Source organism: Quercus lobata, chromosome 9 (genome assembly GCF_001633185.2).
Source record: "Quercus lobata isolate SW786 chromosome 9, ValleyOak3.0 Primary Assembly, whole genome shotgun sequence".
Lineage (NCBI taxonomy): Eukaryota > Viridiplantae > Streptophyta > Magnoliopsida > Fagales > Fagaceae > Quercus > Quercus lobata.
This window is the reverse complement of record NC_044912.1, coordinates 12,816,281-12,834,380: the sequence shown is the minus strand read 5'-3', so window position 1 is coordinate 12,834,380 and position 18,100 is coordinate 12,816,281. Positions and strand designations below refer to the sequence as shown.

Below are 18,100 nucleotides of genomic sequence, written 5' to 3'. Positions count from 1 at the left end.
GTCCAATTCGGTCCATTCAAATCACTTCAGTCCATTTTGGTCCACTTCGATCTATTTTTGTACACTTATATAATTGGGGGAGGGGGGGGGGGGGTGGGGAACATGTTTGGGTTAAAAGCAACTACTCTAAATCCAAATTTATTATAAAAATATATAATCTCAAACTCATAATATCTAAAATCTTGAGCATAGTATTTATTATTGTTATGCTTTTGTTGAGCCATATTAACATAGCATTTTAGTCCACTTTGGTATGACTAAATTTAATTTAAAGTTTTTATAAACATAAATGCTATGAAAATACAAATGTAATATTTAAGGAAGTTATTCATTTATTTTAGGGTATGTTTATTTGAAGGGATTTTAGGGAGGATGGAAAATTGAGGAGAGAAAAGTGGAGAGAGGATTTTTAGTAGGTGTTTGGTTGGGAGGGCCGGAGAGGAAAAAATGTGGTAGGGTCAAGGTGTTTTCTCCCCAAAATGTAGAAAAAACTAGGGAGGAGAAGCTGAATTTTTTGGGTTTTGTCCACATCTAGTTGCTTCTTCCTTCTTCTTTTTTCTTTTTTTTTTTTTTTTTTTCTTTTCATCTAGTTGCTTTGTTTCATCTAGTTACATTTCCCCCCCCTTTTTTTTTTGTTCATTTATTCTTTTTTTCTACTTCTTTATTTATTTATTTATTTATTTTGGCTTCTCTTGTACTTCTCAGTAGTGTTTTTTTTTTTTTTTTGGTGCTCATCTTTCTTTGGCTTGTGCTATTTTTTTTTTTTTTTTTAAATTTTGAAGTGTCCATACACAATTTTTTTAATAAAAAAAATGTGTTACTTTTTTGTTTTATTTAACGAGGACATAATAGTAAATTTATACCAATTTTATTTTCCATCCTCTTATTTTTCTTCTCAACCAAACAAATAAGTTTTCCATCTCTTTACTTTTCCATCCTCCTAACCAAACACAAATGAGAGAACACTAAATCTCTTCTATCCTATTATGTCAATAAAAATTTATAGAAAATAATATGAAAAGATAAAGGGTAAAAATAAAAAATATAGTAATCGACACCAAATTATCTCAGTCCTATTATGTAATAAAATAACATTATATTTTTATATACTACCTTTATAATGCAATATGATAACATCTATGAAATCAAGGAGGATAAAAAAGATAACAACTTAAAAACACAAAATTTAATTGCTCAAATCAAAGTAGAGTTCCAAATAATAGAAAAACTCATCAACCTAAAGTAGAGATGTAAGAAAAATAAATAAAAAAATCCACCAAAAATGAAAAAAAAAAATTTGAGAGAGAGAAATAACCTTATGTGTGTGGGAAAAACTATGTATAGAATGGAAAAGAGAATTGCAAATTTATATTAAGGGGAGGGGAATAACAAAAGCCGAAAATAAAAGAAGATAAAGAGATGGATGAAAAGTGATAATAAGGTAGATAGTAGTGGGGAGTTGAAAATGTAAAAGGGAGGGGAAAACTTAGAGAAAGTATAACAATAAGTTGGCAAATTAAGAAGAAAAAAAAAAGTTTAAAACAAGAGAGAGAATGTTGAAAATGAGTGGATAGTATGGCTATTGATGAGCTCAACATGAGCATAACAAAAATAAATTTTATACTTCAGCTTTTAGATAATATATATATTTCAAAAAAAAAAAATTTGAGAAAAATATTTCAAAGTTTTCTGTGCATTGTATGCGTTTGTGATTAATTTAAAATAAATTATACAAAGCTTTGTTAAGATCCGGGGGCACTAGCGTTAGCGGCTGGGGGAGTTTTAACATTTATTGATGTGGCAGATTATTAGTTGTAGATAAAAAAAAGTAATATCAATGACGAGCGCAAATAACCAAAAAGGTATAAAAAATGCTGTCAAATTTTTTGTTAATGCTACTCTATCTTGAAAGATACAAATAGCAAGTTAATTAATTCTCTCTATCAAATTTTATCCTCTAGAAGAAGAAAAAAAAAATCCTCTCTATCAAAAAACGTGAATTATTTCACAACAAAAAATATAAATAGATCAATCAAAGTCAATAAAAAAAATATAAATAGAAAAGAGTGCGTCACTTTTCTATAACTAAAAATACAAATCATCTATTTCACTTTTCTATTCCTGACATTCTCATAAATAGACCGATGTGAGATTGATGTCCTTCCAAATATTCACTCCCACCCTTTTTTATAAATTCAATCTTTCTTCTACAACGAAAATCAATTTTAAACATTCTATTCTCAGAACAAATATGGGGCTGTGTCCAAAGCTCAAACATCCCATGTACGTTTCCTAGTACTCTTATTATATATATTATAATTATTTTAAATGATCAATATGGCTCTGTTTTGTATATATGTTTTTCAGCGTGTTTGTCATTTTTTGTTCCCTGAGGGCTAGGTTCTGAGTTAAATCTCACAAAACAGACGGTTTTGCTGCCTTGTGTTTCGGTTTTAATATAATACTTTCTTCGTTTTGTACTTTTGTTTATAAGCATTTACTCCTTATTAAAGGGAATTAAAAGTTGACACTTAAATTGATATTTTGATTTCTTTTGTTAAGGTTTACAGTACTCTCAGATTGTTATCTTGGGATCACTAAGTTTAAGAATCGCAGAATGCCGAAACAAACACCATCATCATCATCATCTTCATAGAGTTAATGGTAAGTATCCAGCAATAAACTGCCGAAAGCACAGTGCAGTTCTGACTGATTTTGGACCAGTTGGTGATGGAAAAACATCAAACACAAAGGTTTTTAATGCTGCAATTCAGAACCTAAGCACATATGCATCGGATGGTGGGGCACAGCTTATTGTACCACCTGGTAAATGGTTAAGTGGAAGCTTTAATCTCATCAGCCATTTAACCCTTTTTCTTCATAAGGGATGCTGGTATTCTTGGAACATAGGTATATATGCTTTCTATTTTTATTTTTCCTTTTTTATTTGTGGTTTAATCTTTTTATTTATTTATTTGGTTTAGTTTCTTGGTTTGAAATGGAAAGCATTCCTTTTATGGTAAAGATTATATGGAATAACAGGTCACTAATTTTTTTTTTTTTTTTTGAGAAAACACTAAAATTTAATCTCATCAAACGAAGAATGACATTTTTTTTTTTTGGAGAAAAATGATAAATTATTTTAAATGATATGAAAACATATTTTTACCTTTAATTAGTCAAGTACTACTTTTTTTGAGAAACTTAGTCAAGAACTACTTTAAATCTCTATTATCATAATTCATATGATATGCAGATATGGTAACTTATTTTAAAACTCTACTATATAATATACTCTTTTAATTTCAAAAGTAAATGGTGGAGATCATTCACTCCAAAAAAATAATATATTAGAAGAAATGGAGGAGATCAATTTCATAATTTGGTTTCGTTTTTTGCTTTGAACCTAGGACGTCATCGTCCATCATATTCTTTTAAGAACGAGTAAATCTAATTTGAATTAGAGAAATTATTCACTAGGATGAGAGGAGTCCTCCCTTCCTTCTCTTACATGTTCTTGTAAGGAAAAAAAATTATTTTACTTTCGCTAAAAAACGTAGGCTCTAACTAAAGAATAACATATCTTGTGGTAGAAGGAAATATGAGTAAAATAATGTAAAGAAAATAAGCTATTTCCAACACACTAATAGTTGAGGGCCCAAAGCTTGCACAAAAACATCAAATCTTTTTACAACAAACTATGAGCTACTAGATTCTCCCAAAAAAAAAAATCCTATGAGTTATTACATTAGTAATACAATTTTCTATTTAGAGATTAAAAACCTTATTTGGCAACTCAAAATAAACAGAAAACAAAAATTTTTCTCAAAACTCAATTTGTGAAGGAAACTAAAAACATGCAAAATACTGTTTTCACTTTTTGGTTTCTAATTTTCAAAAATCAATGAAAATACACATTTAATTCAATAAATCTATCTCATTTAATGAGTTAGCATTAGAGTTCAAATCCCAGTAACAACATATTTTAGTATTTTCTAGTTTTTCTTCAAAAATATTATTTTTTTAATTTCAACTAACCAAACATGTTTTTAATTTCAAAAATAAAAGAAAATTATTTTTTATTTATATTCCCAAAAACAAGTTTTTAAAAACAGAAAACAAAAACTATAACAAGAGATAACCTAATTTTTTATTTTGGTCACTAGACACGTCATCAATTTTCATCCAAAAAATAATGGCAGGGACTAAATGGACATGGTACTGAAATATTAGAGATCAAATTGAAATATAGTGTATAGGATAGGGACAAAAAATATAGTTTACCCTAATTATATTGATGACCCTCATTAAGGGGAAAAAAATTATATTGATAGACCAAAAACTACAAGATGAGAAGATTGATTTTACTTGATTACTTCGCCCTATTTTCATTTTTTCCTTTTAAATGAAACGTGAAAATGCTCTCATATTTTCGCCAAGAAATTAAACCAAAGAAATTATAGCATGATAAGCAAGAAATTACCAAAATAAACTTGTCATAAAAGGAATTGACAGTTACTTGTTCCTAGTATTTGATCTTCTGAAGCTAAAAACAAGGGAAGACACTAACATAAGTTATAATTAGTAATTGAGTAATGCTACACAAGTAAAAAAATAATTCCTTCCTTTTTTGTTCTATGTTTCTTTTACCATGAGTAATCAAACGGGCAGGATGACTTAGAATGGCCTCCTATTCTTGTGCTACCTTCCTATTGGAAAGGAAGGGATGCACCTGATGGACGATTAAGTTCTCTCATTTTTGGCACAAATCTCACTAATGTCATAATCATGAGTCCAAATCTTCTGTCCCACTTTTCCTGCTCCACTCTATGCTCCACCACCTAATTAATTAATTACTATTGTAAGGACACGATTCGTGGCGGACCGTAGTAGTGTCGGGTTCGCACATGAAAAAGCCCTAACAATATCATTTATAGAGCGTGGGTTCGAAAGGCTAGGCATTGATCGATAGGCGGTGGGTTTTCGTGGTGTTCATACAAGGTTAAATTTTCATTCACCCCTGGAGTCTTTCTCCGGGAGGTGGGCTGGGAGGCTCTACAGTTTGGCCATCTTCTTTTTTCCAGCCCCTTCCCAAGGTTACTTAGTTTTCCTTTTATACTCGCCTGTGTCCATTATCCTTCATCCACGTGTAGGGTCAATCTTTCCAAGGCTGATACTTGTCCCATCAGTCCATCCCCCAAAGTCGTTGGGGGTGGTTGTAAAAGCCAAAGAATGCGGCCCTGTCGGGTTCAGAACATTAAATGACAATAACAGCAGCTTTCCCCGGATATTTTAGATCTTTCTTCCGAGTTTCAGTCTTATACCGTTTTTACCCTTCTTCATGAGGGGGAACTTTGGGTCTGCCGAGGACTGAACTGCTCTCGGCAATATCCACAGGCTATCTTGTCGAACTTGGGCCACAGCCTTCCTCGGCTTGGGCCTTTGGATCCCCCCCCGGGTAGATGGGCCTGGCCCATAAATCATTTGGTCCCCACAACAGCCCCTCAAAACCCGGCTGTCCAACCTCCTGGTTGGACAGGGGGGTTTTGGTAACATCGAGCCCCTTCCTACGGCCCAGTTGATTCGGCCTTTTAATGATATGGGCGGCTATTCATCTGCCCAAGGAGTGCACCGGTCTGTGAGACAGTCCTTTGACTTTGTTCCAGACGCGTTCTTATCGCTTGGGTATTCAAGGCGCGCTTTTAATGGCCTCTATTTACGGAACTGTTTTTAATCTGACGGTTTATTTTGAAGAGGTGGAGAAGTGGAACCGGCGTGTTTGTGCTTGCAGATTCTTTTGGAGACCTGAACCTATTAAATGTCCCCCGCTCCGCCCTCTGTATAAATAGGACAGGAGGAGTTTATCGCTTTTGTAAAGAATCCCTTTTCATCCTTCTGAGATTTGAAATACTTGGTCTCCCCCAGGGTTCATTTTACCCACCGGTTTACACACTAAATCATGATACACTTTACCGTAACAACGAGTGATGCAAGAGCCCAACCCCTCCCATAAACGCCACGTTCCGATAAAACTCCTTATGGCTCGATCGGGACAGGGATGGCGAAGACTCAAAATCAATCTCACCTTTCTTTCAGTCAAAATCCGAAGCAGGGACTCGTCACGTCACACTTTCGGCGTGACTGAGTCGAGAACACCCATCATCGGTACCAACCGCTCTCTTATGAGCATATATAGTATGGCCCCAGCGTGTTAGGAGTCAGGACCGAGGCAGAGACTAAATGTCCTTGCTTCTTCCCCTCTTCGCTCACTGGTGGCTCTCTCCGCCTCCCTTCCCTAGTCTTCCCAGCACCAGATTCATTCTGGTGCTTTCTCTTCTCCCTCTTTTGCTCCTTTTCTTTCTTTTCATCTCTTCTCTCTTCTTCTCCTCCTTCTTTACTCATGTCCTCCATCTTCTTCATTCATCTCCTCCATCTTCTTTATTGATTTCTTCCTTACTATTTCCTTCCCCGTGATTATTATTTTATTATTATATATTTTTTTTAAAGAAGGTTATTATCATAACATGAGCAGTATTGAGGCCGAGATTGGAGAGATTTTGAAGACGAGTTTAAGAGACGCCTGACAGTTTACTTATCTGTACTATGGATGTAATGATTGCTTAGGTAGTTCACATTTTGTATAGGCTCGTTTGAGCCCCTTTTTGTAAGTTGTAATAATTTTTCACACTAATAAAAATTGTTGTTAACCTTATTTCGCATGTTATGTCTCCATGTTTTCATAAATTTGTAAGCGCTGCTCGGCACAACAATATAGCATTTAAATCATTGACGACTAAGACCAAAATATCTGATAATAAAAAGATGTCGCCATAGCTTTAATAGAAGTGCTTGGCACAATAAGGCCGGCCCGTAAAAAATAGTACTTACCCAGAACTAGCCGAGGAGAGAACCGAAGGCTTGATGCCGTGTGAGAAATAACCATCCGAGGACATATCACCCGCCAAATGAGTAGCCCTTTTATACGACTGAATGCTGGGGCGTTCCATCACTTTCCTTACACCTTTATTGGCCTTAACTTTTTATGGTGTTTAAGCCGTGAACGAAGTGATTTTGACGTTTTTATCAAGTAACCCATCTTACGAAATTCAAACCTTTTCTTATCTAAGTGTTTGGTTTCTCCATTGGCTTGGGTCCGAGGACCATACACGGCCTTGGTACTGTCCGACACTTGTAACTTTTATTTTTTGTACTTGGTTCCCCCATAGGCTTGAGTCCGAGGACCATGCAATACCTTGGTTCTGTCCCTGGGCCCCTGTGTTGAATCGGGCCTGGGCCGCGAATTTACTGGGCCCACAAATTAGGGGGTATTTTCGTAATTTTAGGTCACGCGGTACTTTTCGGGCGTCCCGGTGTTCGAGGTGCGCCTTCTCGAGACTCCTTTATCTTCAGGGCTGCAGACGACATTGGAAATCGTGCCAGAGATGTTTTGTCTGTAGCATTCCTTGAGACGCTGCGTGAATTAAATGCCACCACCTTATCTTTTAACATAAATAGGAGAGAAAGTTGCTCTATCCACACACAAATCCTTCAGATTCCTCCCTTAGTTCATCATGCTTGAGGCAGGGCTTGGGAAAAAGGAGCTCCCTCCGCCACAAAGGCGCCATGTCCCCCCGAGACTCAGAGTAGGGAGGTACGGGCCAAGGAGGCGCAAGTTCAAGGGAGCATTCCATTTCGTCATAGGGGAGAGGGTCTTTTTCCCTCTTTTAGTCAAAATCTGAAGCAGGTTCTGGTCATGCCAGTTTTTCGGTATGTCCAAAGAAGGAATTTCCACCATCAGCACTGTCTGCCTTGTAGCAGGAAAATTTTTGTGGGGGCTTCCCAACCTCCGGCTCCCCGCACCCTTTCTGTAGATGGTGTTAGCCTGAGGTCAGGTTCTTTGGCTGCCTGAGTTATGGGCATGTAGAAGTGTCGAGGGATAGTCTCCTTTAGACGACATTTGGAACAGTAGCCAATCTCTCCTCTGAGCTATCTCCTCGGCTTTATCTCCACTTTCTTGTATTTCCCTTTACTTACATAGTTAGCTTTAGTGTAAGCTTGTTTCAACTTTTTATTGTACACGGCACCATTCCTTTGTCTTAACAAAATATATGTCTATTTCTCTATATATATCTTTCTTCTCCGTAACAACTACTTCATGCATGAATATTAAATGTAAGTTTGACGTTAATGATATTCCAGGCAGAAAAATGATTTAACACAGATTCCTACTAGTTTAAACTCACAAGTATTATCAAGCATAACAAGGTTAATCCTCAATAATTTTGACTCTTGGAACTAACCGGGATAATCGCCGAGTGCTGCGCGATGCGTACTAGAGCGGTGTCCGAGGATGATAAACTCTAAATAATTCGTCTGAGAGGGTAGCTAAGTAGCGAGGGACTTTGATTGTGCTTATGGGCAATATATTGCACCGTACCGCATCAACCCCTTTGACACTGGGGATCTGAGGGTAGACCGAGGATAAACCGAGGGATCCGTGAGTCAAGGTATTAACCCATCTGTTAACGCGGAGTTCTCTTCGGATGGATTTTGAGGTTTATGTGCCATAGTTTTTTTTTTTTTTTTTTTTTTTTTTTTTTTAAATGCAATGTTGGTTCTTCTATTAAGTAGTTGGTTTCCCCATAGGCTTGAGTCCGAGGACCATGCAATGCCTTGGTTCTGTCCAAAACCTAGTTTTCCACATCCAAGTAGTTGGTTTCCCATAGGCTTGAGTCCGAGGACTATGCAATGCCTTGGTTCTGTCCAAAACCTAGTTTTCCACATCCAAGTAGTTGGTTTCCCCATAGGCTTGAGTCCGAGGACTATGCAATGCCTTGGTTCTGTCCAAAACCTAGTTTTCCACATCCAAGTAGTTGGTTTCCCCATAGGCTTTGAGGAGGTGCAATGAGTCCTATGCAATGGTTCTGTCCAAAACCTAGTTTTCCACATCCAAGTAGTTGGTTTCCCCATAGGCTTGAGTCCGAGGACTATGCAATGCCTTGGTTCTGTCCAAAACCTAGTTTTCCACATCCAAGTAGTTGGTTTCCCCATAGGCTTGAGTCCGAGGACTATGCAATGCCTTGGTTCTGTCCAAAACCTAGTTTTCCTCATCCAGTAGTTGGTTTCCCCATAGGCTTGAGTCCTGCAAGGACATGCAAGCCTTGGTTCTGTCCAAAACCTAGTTTCCTCATCCAAGTAGTTGGTTCCCCATAGGCTTGAGTCCGAGGACATGCAATGCCTTGGTTCTGTCCAAAACCTAGTTTTCCACATCCAGGTAGTTGGTTTTCCCATAGGCTTGAGTCCGAGGACCATGCAATGCCTTGGTTCTGTCCAAAACCTAGTTTTCCACATCTAGGTAGTTGGTTTCCCCATAGGCTTGAGTCCGAGGACCATGCAATGCCTTGATTCTGTCCAAAACCTAGTTTTCCACATTCAGGTAGTTGGTTTCCCCATAGGCTTGAGTCCGAGGACCATGCAATGCCTTGGTTCTGTCCAAAACCTAGTTTTCCACAAGGTAGTTGGTTTCCCCATAGGCTTGAGTAGTCCAAAACCTAGTTTTCCACATCCAGGTAGTTGGTTTTCCCATAGGCTTGAGTCCGAGGACCATGCAATGCCTTGGTTCTGTCCAAAACCTAGTTTTCCACATCCAGGTAGTTGGTTTCCCCATAGGCTTGAGTCCGAGGACCATGCAATGCCTTGATTCTATCCAAAACCTAGTTTTCCACATTCAGGTAGTTGGTTTCCCCATAGGCTTGAGTCCGAGGACCATGCAATGCCTTGGTTCTGTCCAAAACCTAGTTTTCTCTTTGCATGGAACCTTGGCTTTAGGGGAGTTAACTCCTCAGCCAAGCCCCTAGAGTTTATCTATATGGTTAACGTTACCAAGCGCCTGGTTTGCAATTTACGAGGAGCTTTAGCTTTGGGGGAGTTAGCTCCTTAGCGCAGCCCCTAATCCAGCAACGTAGCCCCTAGCAGGACTTTACACTAAAAATCTATAACCAATGGTTAGAAATAACAAAGGAACTACTTCGACATATCACCTACGCCAACACACAAGTCTTCCCACAGACGGCGCCAATTGTAAGGACACGATTCGTGGCGGACCGTAGTAGTGTCGGGTTCGCACATGAAAAAGTTCTAACAATATCATTTATAGAGCGTGGGTTCGAAAGGCTAGGCATTGATCGATAGGCGGTGGGTTTTCGTGGTGTTCATACAAGGTTAAATTTTCATTCACCCCTGGAGTCTTTCTCCGGGAGGTGGGCTGGGAGGCTCTACAGTTTGGCCATCTTCTTTTTTCCAGCCCCTTCCCAAGGTTACTTAGTTTTCCTTTTATACTCGCCTGTGTCCATTATCCTTCATCCACGTGTAGGGTCAATCTTTCCAAGGCTGATACTTGTCCCATCAGTCCATCCCCCAAAGTCGTTGGGGGTGGTTGTAAAAGCCAAAGAATGCGGCCCTGTCGGGTTCAGAACATTAAATGACAATAACAGCAGCTTTCCCCGGATATTTTAGATCTTTCTTCCGAGTTTCAGTCTTATACCGTTTTTACCCTTCTTTATGAGGGGGAACTTTGGGTCTGCCGAGGACTGAACTGCCCTCGGCAATATCCACAGGCTATCTTGTCGAACTTGGGCCACAGCCTTCCTCGACTTGGGCCTTTAGATCCCCCCCCGGGTAGATGGGCCTGGCCCATAAATCATTTGGTCCCCACAACTATCATGATTGACTTATTAATACTACCATTATTAATTAATGATACTAATTAATTAATTAGGTAAACATGTGACAAGTTTTTATTGGTGGAGCATAGAGTGGAGCAGAAAAAGTAGGACAGAAGATTTGGACTCCATAATCAATGGTAATTACAGACTAACTAGATTATGTCTCGCAAGATGCGCAGATTACTTTATAATTTCATTTAAAATCATTTTTATGTATATTAAGACTTACATATAATACTATTTTGTTGTATAATATTTATGTTTGCCTACAATATTGTTGAATACTTTAAAACTTAATTTTCTTAATTCATATTTTTTTTAAAAATTGTATAAGAATATACGACTATAACATATTATAATATTTACTATTAAAAGTAAAATTTATTTTTTTAACTGATTAAATGATTTTGAAATCTATAAATAAGAATTTAAAGCATAAAAACCTTTTTTATCCTAAACTTACATAAATTTAAGCAAGCTCCCAAATATTTCCTCAACCACTCTTTTCTCACAACCAAATATGGAGACCTCAATCACAAACACCTAATTCATTATCTCAATGAAATTAAGGAAATCATTTGTAAGTATCAATATAAAGAGAATGTGATTAAACAAAGAGAAATTGGCTTTAGTTAGGCTTCCGTATCCTTAAAAAAAACCTGAAAAAACTTTGAAATCATCATCGATTTTTATTTTTATTACTATGGCTCATACCACACGAAATAGCAATAAAAAAAAATAAAAAAAATAAAAAAAGCCTACAAATTATGAGTTCACACACACACACACACACAAAAGGCTAATTTCATAAATAATCAATTATTATTATTATTATTATTTTTAGTTCTAAAACAAAATACATTTATGACTTTCTCAAACCAAAATCTCAAACACCCAAATACTCAGAATAAATCACAACCTTCACAAAATCCATAACATCCGACTTTAACATCAAAATCGTAAACTACCGTTACTGAATAAAAAAACGCAAGCCCCCTTTCCTTGGTCATAGCCTACTCATACAGGTTAGAATCACAATCTTGGAGTTATATATGTAGGTGCTGTTGAAAAGTTGAAGGTAAATGACATCATTTTTTTGTCTAAGTGTATTTGAGATGAGATGACATGAGGGGCTGTGAGCATATATACATACATACATATATATATATATATATATATATATATAGAAAGGGTGAATAGAAATGCAAAGAGTTTTGTGTGTATAAAAAAAAGGAAAAATCTTAAAACATTGAACCAAATGAAACAAATAATAGTCTTAAAACAATATTGAATAAAAAATGCAACAAAATTAGTATTGAAACATTGAACCAAAGGAAAAGAGAAATCCCTATTTTTAAATTTGTTCTTATTTCTGATGTAGTTTAAAAGTATTTCAATTTTTTTTATAGAGTGTGCCACATAGTAGAACCTTATACTTTTCCACACGAAATCTTTACTTTTATATAAAAATTGATTAGACCTCTTATTTATTTATTATTATTATTATTTTTTTGGATAAATATTTTTGGCTTTAACAATGTCTAATGGATACCATTGTATTGGCATTATATTAGGTAACAATGGCACGATTGATGGCCAGGGCTCTACTTGGTGGAAGAACTTTCATGCCGGGGAATACAACGTGGCGACCATACATAATTGAGATTATGTACTCTGATCAAATCCAAATATCTGATCTCACTCTAATTAACTCTCCATCATGGGTTGTCCATCTGATTTATAGCAGGTTTTTATGCAACCCACTATTTGGCAATTAAAAAAACCATCCACGTGTATTTATTATTATATGACATTTTTAATGAATTGTGTGATTTACTTAAATAATACAAGTGGATTTTTTTTTGAAATATCACAGAATGAGTTGCATAAAAATTTATGCAATCCAAATTGGATAAAAACCTTACTAAAAAAATATTATCTAATGCTAAGAGCCTAAAGAGAAATGTTATGTTTACAACATTTTCACAACAAATTTTTAGTAACAAATTGTTACTTGTTGTTACCACTGGGCAAAAATGTGATTTCAGTAATAGATTCAAATTAAAAATCTACAACAACTTGCTATTTAGGATTTGTTGTGAAGTGTTATGAAAATATTGTAGATATAACACTTCTCTATTATTAAGTGTTAGAATATTTCAAATTATGAAAAAAAAAAAACTCCCTTGACCAAATCCTAATAATAGTTAGTGAAAGTTTTTTTTTTTTTTTTTTTTAAATAATAGGGGAAACTTTTTTTTTTTGGTTAAACATTATTCCTGATCACCAAATCATGATTGGAGTTTAGTCAAGGGAATATTTTCAAGTTTTAAAATATTTTGAAACTTTAAAATGAAGAAATACATAAGTTGTAACTTGTAAACTTATCTGGGATTTAGTAAGGGTTGTATTCTCTTTACTATGATAGTAATAAATTAATAATTTCTCAACGATCAAGCGAAATCTTTGATGCATTTGTCATTGAGATGAATCAATCATCCTTGTTTAATATTAATCATGTGGATGAAAATAAGATTTTAGGTCAAATATTTAAACTTTCCAAAAAAAGGGGTCAAATATTAAAAATCATTATTATTATTATTATTTTGAATAAGAAAATCTTATCAACTAAAAAATTAAGAAAAATGAGAAAATAGCCCAACTGAACTGCCAAAAAGGGGCAACAAAACCAAATTCCCACCCACAAATACAATACACCCCTACCCAAAATAGGCAACACTACCGGAACACCACAATTAGCAAACCAACTACCCCTACCCAAAAAACTCCACGAAGTCAAAATTTACAGAACAATTCTCATCTATTTACACAAATTTCTCAAATATCCTACTCATGAAAGGACAAAAATATATACAATTCCTTAAATTACTCAGTTAAATTAAGTTTAACTATATATATAGCAACATTGACCAACTATATATCTGAATCTTTTTGAAACGATAGAAATCACATAACTGAATTTAACTTATTTATTTATTTATTTTACAAAAAGATGACATCTTTAATACTGAATTGAGCAATATACATTTGAAACATCAAACATCTAATATATAACACCTAAAAAGTGGTACCTAAATTTTAACTAATGTCTCTCTTTTTTTTTCTTTTCTTTTTTCCCCCTTGAACCCCAGCATGATCACCTAAAAAGTGGCATCTAAGATTCAAAAGCAAGTTAAGTAATTCTCTCTATCAAAATTTTCCTTTCAAAAAATCTCTCTATCAAAAAAAAAAAAAAAGAGTGAATTTATTATTTATATATATATAAAAGTAAATTAATTCTCTGCGAAAAAAATGGAAACAGAATACGTGAATTTCTATATATGACCATCCCATAGATAGATGTGACGCAGATATCCTTCCAAAGTTCACCCCCACAACTCTATAAATTCTCTATTAATTCTTCTACAATGAAAATCAATCTTAAACATTCTCTTCAACCTTCAGTCTTCTCAAAACATGGGGTTGTCTCTAAAGTTCAAAACCAATGTACGTTTTCCCCGGAACTCCTAGGTTTTCTTGCTTTGTGTTTCGGTTTTAATATAATATTTTCTTGGTTTTGTACTTGAGAAATGCTATCACAGTATTTTCACAATATTTTTACAAAAAATCATAAGTGATAGTTTGTTATTGATTGTTACTATGTGGGCAAAAAAAGGTAATATTAGTAATGCGTTCAAATTAGAAATAATAACTACTTACCACATGATTTGTTGAAAGTATTATGAAAATTTTGTGGCTGTAACACTTTTTTTTTTTTATAAAATTGTTCTTGTTAAAGAAAAATAGTAATTCACAACATTTTCATAACAAATTTTAAATGACAGATTGTTACTTCTTGTTACTAGTGAGTAAAAAAATAATTTCAGTAATAAGGTTTAGATTAAAACTAGTGACAAATATTACTTAAGATTTATTGTGAAAGTATTATGGATGGTAGTATTTCTTCTTTCTTCTTGTTAAAGGGAAATAAAAGTTGACACAATACTTGATAACAATTGTGCAGGTTCTCTCAGCGATTGTTATCTTGGGAATATTAAGTTTAAGAGTCGCAGAATGCAGTTCACATGCTGAAAAATTAGTGTATCAGGCACTAAATTGTCGAAAGCATACTGCATTTTTGACTGATTTTGGAGCAGTTGGTGATGGAAAAACATTAAACACAAAGGTTTTTAATTCTGCAATTCGTAATCTAAGCGGATATGCATCGGATGGTGGGGCACAACTTATTGTACCTCCTGGAAAATGGTTAACTGGAAGCTTTAATCTCACCAGCCATTTCACCCTTTTTCTTGAAAAGGGTGCTGTCATTCTTGGAACGCAGGTATAAAGTTTGTTTGTTTGTTTTGTTTTTTAACAGTTTAATCATTTTTTTAGATGAAAAAATTTTGATTACAAACTTGTTTGGAGCAAAATAATCAAAAGAAAATAAACTATTTCAAACACACTAATAGTTGAGGGGGCCCTATTTACATTTTTCCTTTCACATGAAATTTGAATATGCCATCACATTTTAGCCGTGAAATTAAACCAAAGCCATTATAGCTTGATAATTGATAAGCAAGGAACTGTTAAAATGAACTTGTCACAAATGGTATTGGCCGTTATTTAATCCGAAGCTAAAAACAAGGGAACGGTATTGGCCATTAGTTGATCAAAAGCTAAAAACAAGGGTAGACACTAACCTAAGTTATTATTTGTAGTTGATAAGAGCTTTGTAGCTCGACTGTTTGATACTTCTTTATATATTTTTTAGCAAAGATATCTAGGTTTCAAATCTTCCTTTTCCATTATAACTAACAAATAATCCATATATATATATATATATATATAACTAACAAATATTTTGTTTGTAATTACCACAAATAGACTTTGGGTATACACTTATTATAAAAAAAGTGAAACTGTTTTCTTTGATTACATGTTTCTCTAACCATTATTTGCTATACGCATGTGATCAAATGGACAGGATGAGTCACAATGGCCTCCTCTTCCTGTGTTGCCTTCTTATGGAGTAGGAAGGGAAGCACCTGGTGGACGGTTAAGCGCTCTCATTTTTGGTACAAATCTCACTGATGTCATAATCACAGGTAATTATATATTAATCAGAACTCTTAATTTTTTTTAATAATTATTTTTTGCCATAACAATATCTAATGGATAACATTTGTAATGGCATTATATTAGGTAACAATGGCACGATTGATGGCCAAGGTTCTATTTGGTGGGACAAATTCCGCGCTGGGAAATTGAAGCTAACACGGCCATACATGATTGAGATCATGTACTCCAATCAAATCCAAATATCTAATCTCACTCTACTTAACTCTCCATCATGGTTTGTCCATCCCATTTACAGCAGTGATATAATAATCTCAGGGCTAACAATCCTTGCACCAGTTGATGCCAAAAATACCGATGGGGTAGACCCAGGTATGTTTAATTTGGCACTTGTCCTAATTGCTTTGATTAATATGAGGTTGGAAGGTTAATCATTATTCCCTTGCCATTCCCCTATTTTAAGGAGTCATGATAGAAACACAACTTTTTTTACCATATTTTTCACATGATATCATTGACACATATTTTATTATGCATCAAACACACCATGTCACCTCAAAAATTTCATAAAAACGAGTAGACCAAAGTTAGGATAGAATTTTGTTACCCCCTCCCTCATTTTCTCGCTTTTGAAAAAGGAATTTAAACACAATTTTTTGGGCTAATTTTGTTTGTCTGATGAAATGTGAGAGCTCTAGCTAGTGTCAAAAGAGAGGCTTTGCGGTCGAAGTGTATAATTATGAGTGATTTTACGATTGACATATCATCATTTTCACATGATATAATCGATCATTGACACAATTTACTATTGCTGAGTCTATGTTCCCGTTTTGTTTCCAGATTCATGCTCAAACGTTCGTATCGAGGACTGCTACATAGTCTCAGGTGATGACTGCATTGCCGTGAAAAGTGGTTGGGATCAATATGGAATCAAAGTTGGAATGCCTACACAGCACCTATTCATTAGGAGGATTACCTGCATTTCTCCTTACAGTGCTGCCATTGCTCTAGGCAGCGAAATGTCCGGCGGAATCCAAGATGTTAGAGCTGAAGACATCACAGCCATTAATACTGAATCAGCTATTAGAATTAAGACTGCTGTTGGAAGAGGAGGTTATATCAGGGACATCTTTGCAAGGAGATTGACCTTGAAGACCATGAAGTATGTTTTCTGGATGGCAGGCAATTATAATCAACATCCAGACTCAAACTACGATCCAAAAGCAATTCCAGAGATTAAAGGAATTAATTATCGGGAAGTGGTGGCGACGAACGTTACTTATGCAGGAAAACTTGCCGGAATTAAGAGTGATCCCTTCACTGGAATATGCTTTTCTGACATGAACATTACTATGAATCTGAAAGAAGATAAACTACCATGGAATTGTACTGATATTGATGGAGTGACAAGCAATGTGACTCCTAAGTCATGTGCGTCGTTGCCTCAGAAGAAAGATGTGACTTGTCTCTTCCCCTATGATAAGCAGCCCATTGAAGATGTTCAGACGAAGACTTGTTCTTACGCCCATTAATGATGTTCCGCGGAAGTGAAATGTACTTTTTAAAAAAAATTTGGCAGAGTGAAATGTTCTTATAAATTCTAGTTCTAGATAGGTCAACTGATAAAATCTCTTATAGTTGAATAAGAGATTTAGGGTTCAATCTCTATCTACGCCAAATACCGATAGATGTTTTGGTTTGATGATAAAAAACACAATCATCAAAAACAGATGTCATAGATTGAAACTCTATAAAAAATAAATAAAATATTCTTGTAATTTTTTTTTTTTGAAAACGCTTATAAAATTAAGTGAAACGAAAGTAAGGCTTTATTGTTATTTCCTCTATGATCCATTTAATTACCCAAAAATAGAGAGAGAACCAATTAACAAAGCTCTGGAGGGCAAACTAACAAAGCTCCATGTGAAATTTACGAACACAATGCAGTTGATTGATCATTGATGAAGCTACATTAACACATCATAAATACAACAATATATTAACATGTAAATTTGCGTGACACAACTAGAAATTAATAGAAGGAACATCAATAGACTTCTTTTTTTTCTTTTTTCTTTTATGATAACGAACATCAATATATAGACTTGGTTGGTGAAAGATGTATGTCATGTTAAAGTTACACATCTACAATCAGTATGTTATCAATGCCATTTATAGTTTTTTATTAATATTGTAGTGTACCTATATATTTTTCAAAGTTTTTTTTTTTTTTTTGAGAAAAATGTTTCAAAATTGTCTATGCATTGCATGCGTTTGTGATTAATTTAAAATAAATT

The 18,100-nt window shown here is 34.8% G+C and overlaps 1 protein-coding gene across 1 annotated transcript; it reads left to right on the top strand.

Moving 5' to 3' along the window:
* The first annotated feature begins 14,147 nt into the window (after positions 1-14,147).
* On the top strand, positions 14,148-17,576 carry LOC115960711 (probable polygalacturonase). Its single transcript, XM_031079686.1, has 5 exons — positions 14,148-14,231; positions 14,749-15,066; positions 15,712-15,832; positions 15,930-16,175; positions 16,644-17,576. The coding sequence occupies exons 1-5, from the start codon at positions 14,202-14,204 to the stop codon at positions 17,333-17,335; spliced, it is 1,407 nt and encodes a 468-aa protein (XP_030935546.1). The 5' UTR covers positions 14,148-14,201; the 3' UTR covers positions 17,336-17,576.
* Positions 17,577-18,100: the final 524 nt, after the last annotated feature.